The sequence below is a fragment of the Ursus americanus genome, chromosome 14, assembly GCF_024610735.1.
Source record: "Ursus americanus isolate L20-20 chromosome 14, mUrsAme1.1.p, whole genome shotgun sequence".
Taxonomy (NCBI): domain Eukaryota; kingdom Metazoa; phylum Chordata; class Mammalia; order Carnivora; family Ursidae; genus Ursus; species Ursus americanus.
Genome location: NC_142140.1, coordinates 40,373,944 through 40,393,159, shown reverse-complemented (window position 1 = coordinate 40,393,159; position 19,216 = coordinate 40,373,944). Strand labels below are relative to the sequence as shown.

The window sequence follows — 19,216 nt, the reverse complement described above, 5'->3', positions numbered from 1 at the left end:
CAGATTCTAGAACAAGCTACTTGGTTTACTCCTGAAAAATACTGCTATAAAAAAATTGAAGGGAGCCCACAGAGTAAAAGAAACCTCAGATTATAAAAGAGACACAACAACCAATCACAATTTATGGACCTTCCTTGTGTTCTGACTGAAGTAGGCAAACCTGTTTAACACATCAGTAGTTTTACACACACACATAAACACACGTAAAGACTTCCTTTAAAGTTATAAACGGAATATCTGCAGATGAACGATGTATCTAGGACTGGCTTCAAAACAGTCAGGGTGGGCAGACACAGATAGATGGGACACAAGGAGGGGCACCTGGCTGGCTCGGCGGAGCCAGCGACTCTTGACCTCGGGGTCTTAATTTTGAGCCCCCTGTTGCGTGTAGAGATCACTTAAAAAAAAAAAAAAGACTGGCTACAAGGATAATCAATGAAGCTGGGTAAAAGGTATATCCAGCTCACTGTAGTATTTTTTTTCCTATTTTTGTATGTATTTGAAATTTTTTTATAATTACAAATTTTAAAAAGTATAAGTGTCCCCCTCACTTCACGAGGCCCACCACATCTGAGATGAGGCTCTCCCTCCTGAGGCTGGTATGGAGAGAAGCCACAGTCCCTTCCAGACAACCCGCCCCGTCCTGTGCTCCCTTGGCCACTCGCCTCCACTCAATGCTTCTGGAGCCACGTGCCGCTTCCCTGGCCTAGGACGTGTGTTTCTCAGATGTCCCCTCCCCAGCGCAGCCCGACCGCCAGCAGAAGCCGTGCCGCCCCTGTGGTCCTCTCGCCGCACCACCAACCCCGGCATCCCTGCACCTCGTTCTAGCTATTCGCATGGTCTGCCCCCCCAGCCTGGGACGCCCCGCAGCCCCCAGAGCCAGCGGTGGAGGCTGCTAAGACGACACAGCCACCAGGTCTAAGAACCCATCACACACGAGGGTGAAACGGAAGAAAGATGGTCACAACTTCTTAAATCGGGGGAGAAAATCTGCTCCGTCCCCTGCCCTCACGTGCCCCTGGCTCTCAACAAGGGGGACGTGTGTCTGTGTGCCGGGCCGCTCTGGAGCACTCCCTGGGGTCCTGCTCCAGGCCTCTCCTCCAGGTGTTAGCCTCAGAATCTCCATCCAGGAGGGGACGGGGTTTGTGTGTGACGTGTGACACTGCTCGCCTGCACAGCGGGCCTGCTCTTTCTCCATTGCATGTTTACCTGGGGTGGCTTCACGGAGGGGCCGAGGGAAGGAAGGACAGGCCTCCGTGCACGCGGCTACCCTCCTCCTCCCGCCCGCACACGCTGCTCCCCGGCGGTCTCCCAACGCCCTGCTGTCTCAGGACGCCTCCTGCGATAAAATGCTTCCAGGGCGCCTGGTGCTCAGTCAGTTCAGCGGCCGACTCTTGATTTAGGCTCAGGTCGTGAGACTGAGCACAGAGTCTGCTTGTCCCTCTCCCTCCTGCTCGGTCATCGTGTGCTCCCCCCAGCTCACGCACTCTCTCTCTCGTATAAAACCTGTTTTAAAAAATGCTTTAAAAAAATCTTGAAGTCACATGTGAGCAGTGTGGGAAGAGCACAGTAGGGGATAATGATGCCTGTTTTCCGAGCTCGTGCATACACAGCACACCCTACTAAACGCATTTCTGTCACACACGCAATGACCAAGGCCTTCAGAATCCCCCGCTCACCTCCTGTTTTCACCTAGGCCAAAAGCCTGGAAGGCAAAGCTAAAGCCGCTGGCTACCCGGGGCCCTCGTAAGCTGACCTCCACCACCTTAACTAGATACGGTCTTTAAACGCTTCACCCACTTCAGCTGATCCCACCCCAGGCCGGCTCCCGTCAGGCCAGCTACCAAGCCGGCCAGGGGCATTCCACCTGTGTGTCACGGATGCGGCTTCTGCCCCTGCCAGAAGAGCCTTGGGTGGGGAAGTGACTGGAAGGAGCTGCAGTAAGGGGGCTTGTGGGGCGAGAAAGGGAAGCCCTGAGGCGGATTTCCCACAACAGAACTGGGTGGGGGGTGCTGGTAAGCCACGTGCAGGATAGCGTGGCCGCTGGGGGGCAGGAGGGACAGAGCCTGAAAATGAACGGGGTGAGCAGCGCACGACTCAGCCCAGTTCCGGGCAGTAAGGAGAAGGAAGGGAGTGAGCAGGATGACAGAGCAGGACGGGCTCCCTCACTCCGGGGCGGGGAGAGAAGCGGGTGAGGAGCAGTGAAGGCGGAGGCCGCACGCGGCGGCCCCATCACACACGTCCCTCTGGCGTGTGCTGGAGTCATGCCTGCCTCTGCACGGTCACAGGGACACGTGGAAAGTGTTAACACTGCACCAGGGCCTCCCTGCTAGCCAGAGTCACCTGTGTCCCCAACACAGAGCTTAGGGCCGGCACAGAAGGGCAGCATGATGAAGGGATGCCTGGATGAAGGAAGGAAGGGGACAAAGAGAAAAGGAGAGGCTGAGGGAATAAGAGGAGGAAGGACTCAGAAAGGGGAAAAGTGGGGGTAAGAGAGCAGACAGGAAAGAGGGGTGAGAAGATGCCAAGTGGGCGTCACTGGGTTTTTGTATTTAGGGGTTTCCCAGAAACAGCCAGTCTAAACACACCGGAGCACTGAGGCCTCCCCTCACTTTGCTAGCCTGCGTCTGGAAGGAAGCCCCGGGCCAGGATGCCGTGGTCCCGTCAGCGCGGGCAGGTGGCCCTCTCCCCAGTGCGCCCCACAGGGGGCTGGGCCTCAGACGCCAGCTGTCCAGAGCTCATACTTACATTACCACCTCCAGGGACATGCTTAATATTGTCCTTGGAACCACACTTGGACTGAATATGGCTGTAGCTCACTTTTTTCGAGACTATCTGGACCTGGAGTGTTAGAGAACAGAAAAAAACAACACAAAGGGAGAGGGCTGGTTAGAACCGACAAAGGGCAGGCAGTGAGTCCACACGTGATCACAGTGGCCAACAGAGTGTTGTTACAACTCCGCCCCCACCTGCAGCAGCACCGCTGTGGAGAAGCGCAGGGGAAGGAATGTGAAGGAAGCAGGAAAGGGAGTGAAGACAAGAACACACAACACGAGGACAGAAGCAGAGGCTGCACAAGGGCCAATGGTCCTCCTCACTGCTCCTCGGGGCTGGGCTGCGGTTCACGAGGCCCAGCTAGGAGCACGCCCCGGATGCCCAGCCAGGCACAGCCCGGCTCCTGCTCCCGCCAGCTCTCTCCCCGAGGGGACTCCTCTCTGCAAGGGTCCTGCTCATCTGGACTGGTTCTCACCAAGCTTGGCCCTTCCCTTAAATCTGGGGCTGGGAACTGCGGCAGCCAGACCCACTCTGGGAGGCAAAGGCCGCTCCGAGAATCACCAGGCCGCTGGCTCACGGGGCACAGATCTGACACAGGAGGGAAGGGACATCATAGCTCAGTTATAAAGGCAAATGGACCAGAGGCCGCTGGACCTGCCACGCAGAATCCTGACGCCAGGGGGAGCGCGGGCCACAGGCTCGGCAGGCAGCTCCACACTCCACAGGCGGGCCGTTTGTCTCCAGGCTGGAGTGAGCACAGGACAAGTGGGCTTCTGGTCTAGACTTTTTTTCAACTCAAGGGTAAAACACTTCCCTCAATCCTCCAGATGCCCAATCCTGTGTCCTGTGAGTTTCATGCGCAGAGAGAAGCGGCTCCAAGCAGGGCTGCAGTGGTGCATAACGGGGTGCCGGGGGTGGGGGGGCACGACACTGCACACTGTAGTGCTTATGAATGGCTCTCCCTGGAATGCAGCCACACAAAGGCCCAGGCTCTAAGGGCTGGAACAAAGAATTCTCTTTGAGCCTTCTGAAAAAGAAACAGTTGCCAGCTTCCTTCCTTCCTTTGCTTCAGAGCCCTTCAGAAATGAAGCAGGCAGGCCCCAAGCCGAAGAGTTTTCCACAGAGCGGAGAAGTCCACCCTGAGAAATTCCGACCCAGATACCTCACGGTTTCGTGCCTTCTTTACAATGTCAGTGATGAATAACTGGTTAGCGAACCATTTCCTAATGAAACCCTGCTCTGAACCAGAGCCCCCAAGGACCTCTAGGAGTCACCTGGAAGCCTTGCCGACTGTACACATTCCCTGGGCTGAGACCGCCCATCCTGGTCCCTGAGAGCGGGAGGTTAGGCTCCTCTGGCAGCCCGTGGCTGGAGAGACCACCCACCTGCCACAGCTAAGGGAAGAAGGTTCCCACAGCCAGCAGGAGGGGCCTGGTTCCAGGATGTGGAGGCAAGAGGAAAGAGCCCAGAGTTTCCGCTTACCTGCGCAATCCCTAGGCTGAGTGGGTTTCTAGAGGGAATGAGCATCCACACTTTCAGAGAGCAGGTGACTTGGGGAACCAGGGCAAATGAAGCTATCTCCACAGCCAGCATGTTATGAAAGCGGCCTTCTAGGTCAGTCTAAAGCACCAGGGCTCCAGGGTTCCTGGTGCTGGGAAGGAGCCAATGCCACGTCTCCCTGTGGCAGCACCTGGGTGCTCGGTGTGTGTGTTTTGCGTGCAAAATGGGTGGGGTTTCACATGAAGGTCAGTGTGAACATTTTTGGATCCATGTTATCAGGCTGAATAAATATTCCCCAAGGGGTAATGGGCTCCCAACTCGGTTAACTGTCAGGGTTAATACAAAAATTTTTCTGATGGCTGAGTCATCAAAGAGGAGGGTATGCGGGGGCGAAGGAGAAACTAGTTAAGGACAGGAAAAAAGTGCAATAGAAGGGAAAGTGACTCAGGCTGGAAGAAACAGTTTATCATCTTTCACCTTCAAGAGGTAAAAGTCTACATAAAACTCACTTTCCCAGCAGGTGGTCTCTGCGCACTCGCAATGGGACCGGCTGTTTTAGCGACTGCGTTAGGTTCAGGCTTTCGAGCCGGAGCAGATGCCTCTGTTTTTTTCTCTACTTTGGCCTGGATGGAGATAAAGGGAGGGCACATTTCAAACCAAGAGGGTAAGAGCCCAAATGCCAAGAAGGGAAGAAAGCTGTAGGGGACTCGAATCCAGGCCAGGCCGCCAGGCAGAAGCAGGTCACCCGTGCTCCTAGGAAAAAAACACCATTTTCCAGGGTAGACCAGCCAGGGGGAAGAGCTGCAGACCAAAGTCTTGAGACCCGGGGAAGGGATCAAGATAGCATTCACAGAGAGAAGGCGGGAAGGAGGGCTAAGTCAGTGAATTCTCTTTGGAGTGTGTTTTCCAATCACGATGCCCTCCCACTCAGTGTCCTACCCCAAGGAAGCCGCCAAGTCAACAGGAGCCACGACCGACGCTGGGAAGCGTCACACCACTCAGGTATGTTGGAGCAGAAAACAATTCGATCACCAGGCCGAGTCACTCAACTTCCCACCAAGACCACCTGCAACTTTTGCTCAAGGAAAGCGTAAGAAGAGCTCAGGAAGGGGGAGATGGGTCATGCACTAGGTACGCCAGAGCCGCAGCCTCTTAGCGAAAGCAACTCTCAGGCCCTTTTTCCAGACTACTCTCAGTCTGCCATCAGTGTTTTCCAAAAGTACCAGGATTCTGCCTCATTTTGGACCCTGTTCAACTTTTTTAAGGTTCTGGGTTGAAGCAAATTAAGCTGTCCTACCCTGAGTGGGAGGAGTGGTGGTTTAATGCTACAGAATCACATAGGAAATGAGAACGTTCCTGCTCCAAGGACTTTGGGACGTTCTCTACCACTTTTTCATACACCAAAGTCCCACTGTTCTAATAGCTCACAAATAATTCTGGGATGGATGCAACCAGACAGTCCTTAAGAGTGAAGCGCCAGGGCCTGCCCTTCGATCACAATTCCCCACGGCAGCCCTTGTGATTAGGAAAGCGGGAGGCCTGCAGCAGCGAGTCCTCCCGGCCACAAGAGGACGCCCTACCCTCTTTCAGGCAGAAGACCCCCCAAGTCAATGCTTCCACCTCCTACAGGTCCCGCCGCTCAGACATCGCAGGGGTAGGGAGCAGTCCAATCTCTCACCTTCGCACAGTCTCACAGTCCTCCTCTGTCTTGTTAAGGAGAAGAACCCTTTTGCCTCCAAACAAAAATGTAAGCCTAAATCCCAAAATACAGAACAGGAGCCCCTCTGATGGGGACGGGAAGAGAAAGCCTGCTGCTGAGACCTGGAGCCCAGGCTGAAAGTCCCTGGCACTGAATCCAGCGTCCCCATCGCCCTTCTTCTTTGGTGGGCACCTGGGGCTGATGTGAGGACACGCCTGGGGAAGAGCGGATGGGTGTGGCAGCAGAAGAAGCAAGGGCTGACATGCCGAGACCCCCAGCTCCCTGGACTCACCCGGCCTCCTCCAGGCTGGTGCTTGATGTTTTCCGTGGAGCCAACCTTGGAGCGGACATTCTTCAGATCAGGGGCAGAAGCGTTGGTGGACAGGCGGCTCAGCCTCGGGGCAGAGGAGCTGGGCTTGGCTGACGTGGGCTTCTTGTCTGAGGAAGGAGTCCCAGAGGGCCGGGGAGGGGTGGGTGTGGGCTTGGCTCGGCTGGGAGCCACCCCTGCCACAGGGGCGGCCCCAGGGACAGTGGTGGTTTTCTTCACGGAGCTGGTGGACGTGCTCTTGGAGCGACTCAAGTCAGCTGCAAAGGTAGGAGTGAGAGAGAACAAAGGTTCAGGGGGAGCGAGCAAAAGGGAGCCTTAGAGCCTCAGACAGGTAGAGTTTATTTTAGGGTTCCACGAAGTAGGGGACAGGGTGTTACCTGGTGCAGACTTGGTAGCTGTCTTCTTCATGTCTGCAGGTTTCCCCTCAGTCTTGATGGCTGCATGAACACACACAGTTTAACACTTAGTGTTGAACAAACTAACCTAGTGAACGGCTCATCCAATCCTCAGTCATTCATTCATTCAACTATTCCTGAGTATGGCCCTTTCGGGCCATGGGCTGTGCTAGTCGCTGGGAATAAATGGGAGGCGGCAATTAGCCAGCCAGGTAAAGACTGTGGCCTTCCGCAGCATACACAGCCACCCACTCTATCTCATTCTTTTCTACAGCCTTGCCAGTGCCTCCCACGTAGCCTCGGAAGTGGGGTATCAGTACAGGCCAGTGGAACTGAACCACCTATCTCCTGTCACGTATGCCCATGACCACGATGTGCTGAGTGCTACGATGTTACTAAGAAATGAACAGCAAATCCTACCTGGCACTCCATTAGAATCCCTTTCACTCAAGAATCTTCTGAGTATACATACTTGCTAAGCTCATGTGGAGATCAAGGATTCACTTTTCAATGTACCCCATTAAGGACGGGTGCACGAACAGGGGTGCACAGCTTTCTGTGATGCTGGCTGGAGCTACTGGCTGGGGCAAAGCCAAGGCCCCAGCCTTCTCCCCACTGCTTCCCACAGAAGTGAAGGGTGACAGTACTCACCAGTGGGCCTCTTGGGCACGGGCGTGGGGGGGCTCCGACTGCTTGGCCCAGCTGAGGCAGGACTGGCAGCAGCTGTGGCTTTCGGAACGGTCTGGGTGCTCTTGGAGCCAGGCCTGAGGGCTGGAGCAGAGGCCGGCTTGGATGGTGAGGCCCGCTTCTCCACGATCTTTGCCTCTGCAGCAGGCTGGTTAACAGGGAAGTGGAAACAAGAGCTGCGGGTCAGCAGGAGCCCCGGGAAATCAGCAGACACCAGAACACCGGGGCACTGTGGATCTCACTGATGGGGCACTCACTGACAGGACAGCTGATGCTGCTCTAAGATCTAAGTCCTTCAGACAAAGTGAGAAACGGGCCCCGCAGGGAGCTGTGCCAGCTGGAGTGAGGAAACGGGGAGTCTAACCATCTCAGTCCAGCCTGGACCAGTGAGAATGAACAAACCGGAAAGTAATACCACATCACAAATGCAGTTTGTCTCAGGACCTCATGTATTTAAATACATGAAATACATCACTATTTGATTACTTGACCAAAGACAGATAAATATATAAACAACACAAAAAATTAAAAATTAAGTTTAATCGAATTCAGTCCTTCTTTTGGCTAAGATGCACCCAGTGAATGCTGGGTTAGGGCCACAAACGGCGAGAACACTGGCTTCACCAGTCAGATCAGAAGCTTGAGCTGCAACCCCAGTCAGGCCCCCAATTCACAGTGTGTTCCTGAGCAAATCACAGAGCCTGTCTGGGCTTTATTTCCTCAGTCGGATAAAGGAGGTCGAATAGCAGGTCTCTGGGGACCAGCTTTGATGCTATGTGGTGTTAGGGATCAGAGGAGGAGAAGTCTCAGAGCACAGGCACGTCAAGACCGGGTGGGCGGAGCGGGGAGGCCTGGCCACCAGAGGGGATAAGAAGCACTGATGTCACAGCTGTGACTGAGAGCAAAAGGGAAAAGGCTCCCAAGTGCAGATACTTGGCATCTGGGTCACTCCAGACCCTCTTCCAGGGAGGCTGGGCACATCACCACTAGTAAGGAATCAATTTAGTCTGGTTTCTACAGGAATAGAAGTACCAAGTTACTCAAGAGAATAAGCCAAATCATAGACACAGTGGATCCAGCTCTTTTATGCCAAGAGAAATGGCCACACAGGCTCGTATGTTGGTGGAGACAAGCAGGATTCAGCTTAAATGGAAAATCAGCTAAGGAGATGCTCAGAAATTAAGGGCTGGCATCCAATTCAAGTCTAACCCTGAGACTGCAGGGTAATGACCACTTCTACAAAAGAAGTCCCTAAGTATGGAAGGAGGAACCCTAAGGCTGGACTTGGGAGGAACTGGTTCAGGTACCAGCTCTGTTTGGAACAGAGTGTAGGATTTTGTGCAGAGAGATCCTTCCTGCCGGCTCTAAGATCCGGGTATAAACCAGACACTCTCTGAGGTCTCCTTCAAATTCTCAATATTAGGACTGTGATTCAGAATAATCTACCAGGGTCTTATTTTGCTAGTAATAGTGATGAAATAAGTTGGAAAAAAAGGTATTAGGGATAGAGAACTCTAACATACAGGTGACATCCTTGACTTAAGTCAGGCTCTTGGCTTCAGCAAGCCATAGAACCAGCCTGCTTTCAGAACTGCAGTTACTCCGCTGTTTCTCAATTTACACTGTCTTCTCTACCAGAATCCTGGATCCACTTATTTTTTCTTTTTTTTTTTTTTTAAAGATTTTATTTATTTATTCGACAGAGATAGAGACAGCCAGCGAGAGAGGGAACACAAGCAGGGGGAGTGGGAAAGGAAGAAGCAGGCTCCCAGCGGAGGAGCCTGATGTGGGGCTCGATCCCATAATGCCGGGATCACGCCCTGAGCCGAAGGCAGACGCTTAACCGCTGTGCCACCCAGGCGCCCCTCACTTATTTTTTCTAAGTTTTTTTCCCCCCTTTGTTTGCTTCTTCAATCTTTCTACCAAAATAAGGATAAAAATAAATTTTCTTATGGGGCGCCTGGGTGGCTCAGTCATTAAGCGTCTGCCTTCGGCTCAGGGCGTGATCCCGGAGTCCTGGGATGGAGCCCCACATCAGGCTCCTCCACTGGGAGCCTGCTTCTTCCTCTCCCACTCCCCCTGCTTGTGTTCCCTCTCTCGCTGGCTGTCTCTCTCTGTCAAATAAATAAATCTTTCAAAAAAATAATAAAAATAAATAAATAATTTTCAGTAGACTTTAGTTTTTAATCAACTGTTCTCAAAATATTTTCATGTGTTTCATAGCTAAAAGACAAACAGCAGTAATAATTGGAATGCATATCGCCTTTTCAGGTCAGCTGTATCTCAGAATGCTGTTTAACAGCTGCATGGCAAAAGCCAGGCAAGAACAGTGTTGACGGAGGCCCTGAGCATCACGGTTGGAGTCAGCCCCAGGTTCAAATACTGGCTCTGCTACTTACTAGCACTGGATCTTAGGAAGGTTATTTCACTGAGTTATAAAATGAGAATACTAATACCCACATCAGGGGTTGTTGAGAGAGAGAATCAAAGGAATTAACTTATATAAAGGAACCAGTAGAGGACACTTCATGGTTGTTACTGCAGAGTGAAATTTCACTAGACCACCCCCCACCTGCCGTCTTCTGTCTGCCCCAGGATTTGCCGTGCCAGGGCTCCAGTCATCCTCCCTCTGCCCTCTTATGCAAATAAGTTGTCTTCTCACGATCAAGAAAAGCAGTCAACTGGGTAAATGAGGAGGGTCAGAAAGCTACATATTTTATCATTCTTAGTCTATGATAGGATTTCTCAGTTTCTTGGCCAGGTTCCAACCTAGACTACAATTCCTAGGTTCCACCCATTTCCTTTACAAGATTAGATGATACACTAACATTTTAACATGGGAAACTATTGCCCACCATGAATTTAAAGGGTAATACTGAGCTGACTGAAAGACCCTTCTCAAATAAAACAAGATGTTAAGGAAAGCGGCCAGAGACTCCAGCTGCCTTTCTAGAACAATCCTGTTGAGGCCACTCCTGCTCCAAATTGACTGGTTTCTAGGCAGTAATGTGTGGGTGACCTGGAAAACTGAAAACCTGCAGGGGGAGCCCAGGGAGAGAGGCCCAATGTCAAAAGCAAAGGAAGTTGTCACATGTTGCTGGAACCTACAGAGATCAGCTAGAAGACCTTATCCAAAAAAGGAACAGGCAAAACCCACTTCTGCCAGAGGATTAAAGAGAAAGACAAGGAATCGAATTCGGGGAATCTGAGGTGGGAACTGTACCAAAAAGTACGTGACAGTAGGTGGAGGAGGGCAAACTGGCTAACAAGTGCTCAAACCGGGAAAGAGTGAGGAGGAGCTGGGAGGAAGAAGAAACCCAAGCAGATGTTGTGTTGCCTCCCGGCAGGGCAGGCAAACATACGGAGTCTGAAAGGCCCTCAGAGGTTATGGCTGCACTGTGGGCCCCCAAGATTTTCAAGTCGCTTTCTCCCCGTCCCCCAATTCCACCAGCTTGACTGCACTGCCTGGTAGCAATGAGAGCGATCAGACACTCGGCGGGGAGCACGTCTCCCTGGCACAGGCTTCAGTGGCTACTTACCTTGGGTTTTGCGTCTTTTGCAGGCAAGGTGGAAGGCCTGGCAGTGGCGGCCGCAGGGCGTTTGGGTGGGGCAGCCGGCACTAAGCCTGCAGCGAGGCTCATGGGTTTTTTATTCGACCCACCAAAGGTGGTGGGAGCTGGCTGCTTAGGGAGAGGAGTGGGCTGAGTTTTGGCTTTCGATGTTGAAGTCTTTGCAGGCTGAGTGGTGGCCAAAGGCTTTAAGTTGATGTGTTGTTTTGTTTTGTTTTGTTTTGTTTTAAAGTCAACATCAAACACACAGACAAAAATAAAAACAAATTAAAAAAAAGTATAAATTGCACAATTCAAAGTAAAATGATAAGCAATGAAGATATATGCAACTGAAAAGCGGCATTCCGTTCTTCTGAGCTTGGTAAGAAGCCATGAGAAAGGTAAAGAAAATTGGGAACTCATTCTTAATGACAACGTCACAACTTCCAGCCGTTTGGTACCTGAAGACTTAAATTCAGCGATGGCTTGAAACAATTAACTAACTTTTGGTGGCTGCAATAATCCTATGAAGAAAAGTCACCAGCTCGTGATTAAACGGTCTGTATTTGTACCTTGCTAGGGCAACAGCGGCAGGGTTTTAGGACCACACTGAAGTTCGGCATTTGTCTTCTGCACCGAACACCAGTCAGTTGCCTGAAGCTTTCAGAATCTACTTCTGAAGAGTTCTGCAAATCCCGTTATTGTTGTTGTTAAGGGAAGCAGAAACCGCCTCTACAGAACATTTCTACACGTATTCAAGATAATGGGGTCAAAGGCAGAGATTTTAAAAGCTGAGTTAGGTTACTATGGTAAAATAGGAATATAAAATATTTTCTAAGAATGTCCAAAATTGGGGAAGGACTACTAATAGCTCAGAAAAAGGAAATTTCATTCATGGTTCAAGCAGTAATAGCAGAAGATACGGTTCTAATAAATGGTAGCAGGAGAAGATAACCCACCACTCTGTGCCTACCTTTGTTTTCTTCTCTGGGCTTGGTGGGAGCTCCTTGTTTGGAGGGGCAGTGATGTCATTTCCGGTCACACTCCCAGCAGGCCGTCCTTCTTCTGGCTTACTTATTCCTAAGTGGGGGTAAAGTCATGCTAAGCAGATGTTTTTCATACCCATTTTGAAAAAGCAAGTCTTAGGAGAGACAGACCACTGACTAGCACTCCATTCTGAAGAAAATCCACAGGGCTGTGCTCTGAAATGTGGACAAGACTCCCAGGTTCCTCTCATTGTGACAGGACCGTTTTAGATTCCAGAGATTCAGGCAGCCTGTCCCTGCGGAGAAGCAACCTAAGTGGGATTTGCACAAATGACCAATGGAAGGAAATGGCCCTTAAAGTTTGGTTTTCCTTCCCTGGAGAATGGCAAAGGGGTTCTGTCACCCAACCACTAACTCCCGCAGCACACAGGGGACAAAAACCTCTTCTACTAGAGTTTATCTCTTGGAATAAAGGTTGCTGAAGATGGGATAAGAGCCAGAAGATCATCCAATGTCCTCCCCTTACTTCCTTTCCCTGTAAAGCACCACTTTATGGAGGATGTGAGATTAACTTGATCTGGTTCTAGCAGTGACCCAAATTTCCAACAAGCCTGAGGAGACCCATGAAATCAGACCCAAGGCCAGAAATAAAGTCTACGCCTAAGGCGAGGCCCAGCAGCACCACCGTGGGGTGTAACTCCAGATTTCAATAGGGCTACGCCTGAATGCACTTAGACACCATGAAATGTATAACCTGGGTGTGGGAAAGGCCTTTTTGAGTGGCACACAATCCAGAAGCCACAAATCAGTCTGACTAAGGAAAAACTAAAAAAAAAGTCAATGTGGCCAAAAAAATAAAAAAGAGAAAAAGGAGAAAAAAAAAAAAAAGAAAATGATAAGGAAAGTCAGAGAGCAGACAATAAACAGGAAAAAAAAATACTGAGCATCACATCAAAGACAAAGAGCGTGTTATATACATTACGCCTATAAATCACTAACTCCTATAAAAGCCAACAACCCACTGGAATAACGGCCTAAAGATTCTGAACCTAGTTTGCAGAAAAATAAATATGAATCGAAATACAAACTGAAAATAAGATGCCCAAATTTTCAGAGAAATGAAAAAACCACACTGAGATGCCATTTTTAACCTAACATATTGTCAGAAGTCCTACAAGGTGAAAACAGCCTGTGGGGAGAAATGAAGATACTCCCTGCTGCTAAGTGTGTGGAATGGGCACAACTCCCACGCAGGGCAATCCAGCGGTGTCTCTGAAGACTGTAAGTGTAGATAAATTCTAATCCAGATATCCGATTTCCAGAAACTCATTTCAGAGGTATATTCATACACCAGCCAAACAGCACATGTGTAAGGTCTTCATCAGAACACTGTTCCTAACAGCACACAACGGAAACACCCTGGAAGTCTGCTCATAGAAACGTGATTAAAGCCCCACGGCAGAAATATCAATGTAATCTCCACGTCTGAAAAAATAAAGCATGTCCACTATGGAACCATTTCTATTAAGTGAAGAAAAAAAGTAAGGTGCAGAATAGTAAGATAACACGAAACCCGTTTGTCTAGAGAAGGGATGGGGGCAAAACACATTTCTAATGCAAATACCCTTGGACGTGCACTTTAAAAAGGCCTTCGGAGGGAACTTAATTTGTGTACGCTTGACCTTGCCTCCCCCAACACTACCTCCTGCAAAGTGCAGTACACTATCAAAACCAGGACACGGATATCGGTACACCCACAGAGCTTACGCGGATGTGTTCAGTTCCACGTGCACTCTGCGAGCGTGTGCGTGCACGTGTGCATGCGCACACACACAGTGCCATGCAATCTGAGCACGTGCAGCTTTACATAACCACTGCTAACAATCAGGACAGATAAGTGTGCCGTTACCACAGGGCTCCCTCACGTCACCCTTTTAGGGCCACCCCCCCTCCCTTTTCTAATCCTTAAATCTCTGGCAACCACTAATCTGCTCTCCATCTCTGGAACATTATCTCAAGAATATTACATAAATGGAATCACACAGTATGTTCCCTTTTGTGTCTGGCTTCTTTCACCCAGCGTAATGCTTCTGAGATGCGCCGGCGGTGCCGCGTTACTGGCGGTTAGCTAGTTCCCTTTTACTGCTGACTACATTCCGCGGTGCGGCTCTACCAGTTTCCCTACTCACCTGCTGTGGTGACAAACACTGGTGCACAGGATTTTTATTAAGATGGTGTCACTGTTAGTTCATGGAAACACAGTTAATTCCATCCTGTGACCCTGCTTAAACACTTAACTAGTTCTAGGAGTTGTTTTGGTAGATTCCTTGGAATTTTCTATACAATCATGTCAGATTTATTTCTTCCTTTCTAATCTAAATGCCCTTTTATTTCCTTTCACTTTGTTGTGCTAATCAGAATTTCCAGAACTACAACATTAAGTAGGAGTGGTGACAGCAGGCATCCTTGCCTCCTTCCCAGTTTCAGGGGAAACCACTCAATATTTCACGTTAAGTGTGACGGTACAGTAGGTTTTTTGTAGATGAGGAAGTTGATCAAGTTGAGAAAGTTCTCCCTCTCATCTTTGATGAGCGTTTTATCATAAATGGATGTTGGGGTTTTGTTGAATGCACTTCTGTGCTTATGAATTTTTTTATTTCTTATTTTTTATTATTTTTTGAAGATTTTATTCATTTATTTTAGAGAGACAGCGAGAGGGTGAACACAAGCAGGGGGAGTGGGAGAAGCAGGCTTCCTGCTGAGCAAGGAGCCAGATGTGGGGCTCGATCCCAGGACCCTGGGATCATGACCTGAGCCGAAGGCAGATACTTAATGACTGAGCCACCCACGGACCCCTGTGCTTATGAATTTTTAGACTGTTGATACAGATTATGTTGATTTGGTTTTTGATTACTGAACCAGCCATGTATATCTGGAATAAACTCCACTGGGCTATTGTGTACAATTTTTATATATTGCTGGATATGATATTAATATTTTGCATCTAAGTTCATGATTTACTAGTCTGTAGTTTGTTTTGTATGGTCTCTTGTTTTGGTATCAAATACAGACCTCATAAAATGAATCAGAAGTATTCCCTCCTCTTACATTTTCTGGAAGAGAATGTGTAAAATTGGTGTTAATTATTCTTTAAATATAAGGTAAACCCCTACAGTAAATCCCTCAGGAACTTTTTAATTAAAAAGTCTAATTTTATTAATGGTTATTCAGGTTATCTATTTCATCTTGGTTGAGTTTTGGTAATTTGTGCTTTTCAAGGAATTTTTTCTAAGTTATTGAATCTGGGGGTGTAAAGGTGCTTCTACTGTTCACTTATATCCTTTTAATGGCTGTAGTGATATCCTCTATTCCTGTTGTTAGTGGTTTGTGTCTTCTCTCTTTTTATCTTTGTCAATTTTGTTCAAGGTTTACCAGCTGTATTGGTATTTTAAGAGCCAGCCCTTCGTTTAATAAACTTCTTGGTTGTTTTCTTGTTTACAGTTTCACTGATTTCTGCTTGCTTTGGATTTATTTCGTTTTTTCCCCCTAGTTTCTTGATGTAACAACTTAGACTACTGATTTGAGATCTTTTCTCTACTGTAAACACGTAGAGCCATAAGTTCCCCTCTTAGCACTTGCACGGCTGCATTCTACAAATTTGGGTATGTTGTATGTTCATTTTTATTCAGTTCGTTTTCTTTTTAGTACCCTGAGATCAAGAGTTGCATGCTCCATTGACTAAGCCAGCCAGAGCCCTCATTTTATTTTTAAATTATCCTGTAATAATTTCCTCTTTGACCCATGGATTATTAAGAAGTGTACTCTTAATTTCCAAATGATTAAAGATTTTCCTGTGGTCTTTCTACTACTGATTTCTTTTTTTTTAAATCTTTTTAAATTTTTTTTAAAGATTTTATTTATTTGACAGAGAGAGAGACAGCCAGCGAGAGAGGGAACACAAGCAGAAGGAGTGGGAGAGGAAGAAGCAGGCTCGCAGCAGAGGAGCCTGACGCGGGGCTTGATCCCAGGACTCCAGGATCACGCCCTGAGCCAAAGGCAGACGCTTAACAACTGAGCCACCCAGGCGCCCCTCTACTATTAAGTTCTAATTTGATTCCATATGGCTGACCACACATTCTGTTTGATTTTATTTATTTACTTATTTATTTGAAGATTTTATTTGAGAGAGCGCAAGAGAGAAAGAGAGAGCACGAGCAAGGGGGAGGGACACAGAGAGAGGAAGAAGTAGACTCCCTGCTCAGGATCCTAGGATCATGACCTGAGCCGAAGGCAGACGCTTAACTGACTGAGCCACCCAGGCGCCCCTGATTTTAATCTTTTAGATGTACTGAAATTCATTTTAAGACCCAGGATCCATCTTGGCAAATGTTCCATGGGAGCTTGAAAAGAATATATATTCATGCTGCTGTTGCTCGTGGAATTTCCGTAAACGTCAACTGGATCCTGTTGTGTGATGGCACTGTTAAGTTATTCTTTATCTTTGCTAATATTCTGTCCAATAGTTCTATTGACTGCTTAGAGTGGGATGTAAGTCCTGAACCGTAATTGTGGATCTTTCTATTTCTCCTTTCAGCTCTATCATTTTGTTTCATGTATTTTGCAGCTCTGCTTTTTGGCACATATACATTTAGAATTGCTCTGTCTTCTTGATGGACTGATTCTTTATTCTTTGCTCTGAAGTCCACTTTGACTGGTATTAATAGAGCCACTTAAAATTAATGTTAACATGATACATCTTTTCCCACCTTTTACTTTCAACCTCCCTACGGTCCTTACGATTGATATGCATTTTTCGTAGACAGCATGTACTTGGGTCATTTTTAAATAATCTATTCTTCCAATCTCTCTTTTAATTGTAGTAGATTATTTGCATTTAAAGTAATTACTGATAGGCTAAGACTTATTCTGCCATTTTATTGTTTTTCCCCCCCTCTGGCCTTTAATTTTAATTATTTCAAAACAACATAATTTAGTACCAAATGTTTAAACATCCATTATAATTGCTATACTGTGTAATCGGCATTGTTTAAAATGTGATCAGCTACACAAAACTCATCAATTTTTCTTTAGGAAAAAGGTAGCAGAAATCCCAAAGAATGAAGGAGAGACTACTAATGAGAGGTCACGTTTACTAATCGAGCACCATAATTCCAGTCTTAGGCCATCTCAAGTGGCTGGAAGGAGGAAGGGAAGAGGTGAGGATGTTGGAAAAGCATAGTTCTTAACTTGTGGCCCCATTTGTGCTCTCAGACAAGGCAGGATCTAGTGGAGAGGAAAATCGCTGAGGCTGGAATTTCAAACAAAATGGTGGTTTAGATGGTAAGGAGGCCTTCAAGAACAGCAGAACTGGAATATCCAGAAGGAAGTACTGGAGTCTGCTCCATGAACCAGGGGGCTTCTTCCTGGCATCCAAGTCCTTTTGAATGTCTTCTAGTTTTTAGCCAGGTCTGGTATGTCACAGTTCTGAGCCAGATACATTCCCACCACGGTACCAAAAGTAAACCCAAGCAGGAACTGGAGCATGGTGTCGGCGAGGAGGGCATGGAGGGCAGCTGTGTTTTTTATTTTTATTTGTTCCCTCTGTATCTCTTGCCTTCCCCTTTGGGCTACTTGAACATTTTTTAAAATCCCATTTTGACTTTTTGCTTTTGAGGGTATAGTTTTGCTTACTTCCATTTAGGATCTTTTGTTCTCCCTGCTTTTTAAGTACAACGTCTTAGGTATTTCCTTTTCAAACGCTGCGTACCACATCAGATGGCACTATAATTTTTGTTTCAATCATCAAATATGATTTTTAAAATCATGAGGAGGATAGTCCATTTATATTTGCCCCTATTTTTACCCGTTCCATTGTTCTCATTGTTCTTTCATTTCTGAAATTCCAAGCCTCCTCCTCTTATGGTATCTTATCTTTCAGAGAGCGTCCTTTAGCCTTTCTCTAAGGGTATATCTGCTGGCAAAAAATGCTCTTAGTTTTCCTCCAGGAATGCCGTTACTTGCCCTTTGTTCCTGAAGGATAGTTTTACCAGATATAGAACTTATGGTGGACTGTTCTTTTCTTTTAGCACTTGAAAAACGTTGTGCCGCCTCCTCCCGCCCTCCAAGGTTTCCGGTAAGGAGCACGTTGTCACCTGAACTGCTGTTCCCCAACAGCTAATGCGCAATTTCTCTCTGGCTGTTTTTAAGACTTTTTTTTTTTTTGTCTTTCGTTCGCAGAATTTAATTATAATCTGTCCTGGCGTAGATTTTCTTGGGTTTTTCTCTTTGAGGTTCATTCAGTTTCTTGAATCTGCAGGTTTAGGTCTTTTGACAAATTTGGGAAGTTTTCAGTCATTATTTCTTCCAATAGTTGTTCGGCCTCACATTCTTTCTCGTTTCTTGGGATTCCAATGATACGAATGTTAGATCTTGCATTACTACCCCTGAAGTCTCTGAGGAGCTGCAGTATTTTTTCCAGTCTGTTTTCTCTCTGCTGTTCAGACAGAATAGATTCTATCAATCTGTGCTCAAGAGTTCATGGATTCTGTTCTCTGACATTTCCAGGGTACTACTGAGTCCATGAGACACATTTTCAAAATCTGATGACCATATTTTTCCTATCTATTATTTCCATTTTGTGCTTTTTTATAACTTCTATTTCTTTGCTGATATTTTCTAGTTTTTCATTTGTTTCAAGATAATCCATCATTGCTTGTGGAAGCAATTTTATAATGGCTGCTTTAAATCCTCATTTTGTATGTTAGCAGGTAATCACTGTTTAAATTTAGGGTGCATGTTCTGGCTGTAGTATCAGTGACAATTTAGTTTCCAGTGCACTTGTAATGTACTTCTGGCCTGCTGTGTTCTTCTGGCTTCATGAGACTGTCATTCAATCCCCGCTGGTACTTCCAGCAAGGGCTGAAGGCACTTCCCTGGGCCAGGTGGTTCCACTAGGTGGGGGCTGAGTGATGCTGGACCCACAGAATACAGATTCTCTTGACCAGTTCTCTGGCTGCCCGGTGCTGGCAGACTTTCTGTTCGATCTCTGCAGGTACTGCTGGAAGCAGAAAGCACTTACTTGGCCTTTTTCTGCTGGAGGTAAGGCTATAGGAGGAAACTTCCCAAGGTCCCCTTCTGCTCCTGGATAGAAGGCTAGAAGACACCAGGCCTGTGGGTGTCACTGGTACTGTCACCTGGTGGGAGACTAGGGATAGGTTGTACTGTAGTGCTGTCAGGTGTGGCATGGGCAACAGGTAGGCCCTCATGAGCACTGCTGAGCAGGACTGAGCCCACTGCTG

General features: G+C 47.8%; 1 protein-coding gene across 9 annotated transcripts in view; it reads right to left on the bottom strand.

The window, feature by feature from the left end:
- MAP4 (microtubule associated protein 4) overlaps window positions 1-19,216 on the bottom strand; it is a 176,989-nt gene that overhangs the window by 7,262 nt on the left and 150,511 nt on the right. For 5 of the 9 annotated variants that reach the window (XM_045778482.2, XM_045778481.2, XM_045778483.2 and 2 more), the window contains 7 exons: window positions 11,906-12,012; window positions 10,924-11,139; window positions 7,349-7,532; window positions 6,680-6,739; window positions 6,267-6,559; window positions 4,785-4,898; window positions 2,749-2,841 (listed from right to left, as the gene is read on the bottom strand). In XM_045778482.2, the coding sequence (XP_045634438.2) occupies window positions 2,749-2,841; window positions 4,785-4,898; window positions 6,267-6,559; window positions 6,680-6,739; window positions 7,349-7,532; window positions 10,924-11,139; window positions 11,906-12,012 (1,067 nt within the window). The remainder of the gene's footprint in view (window positions 1-2,748; window positions 2,842-4,784; window positions 4,899-6,266; window positions 6,560-6,679; window positions 6,740-7,348; window positions 7,533-10,923; window positions 11,140-11,905; window positions 12,013-19,216) is intronic. The other 4 variants (XM_045778485.2, XM_045778495.2, XM_045778484.2 and 1 more) reach the window with 3 other exon arrangements.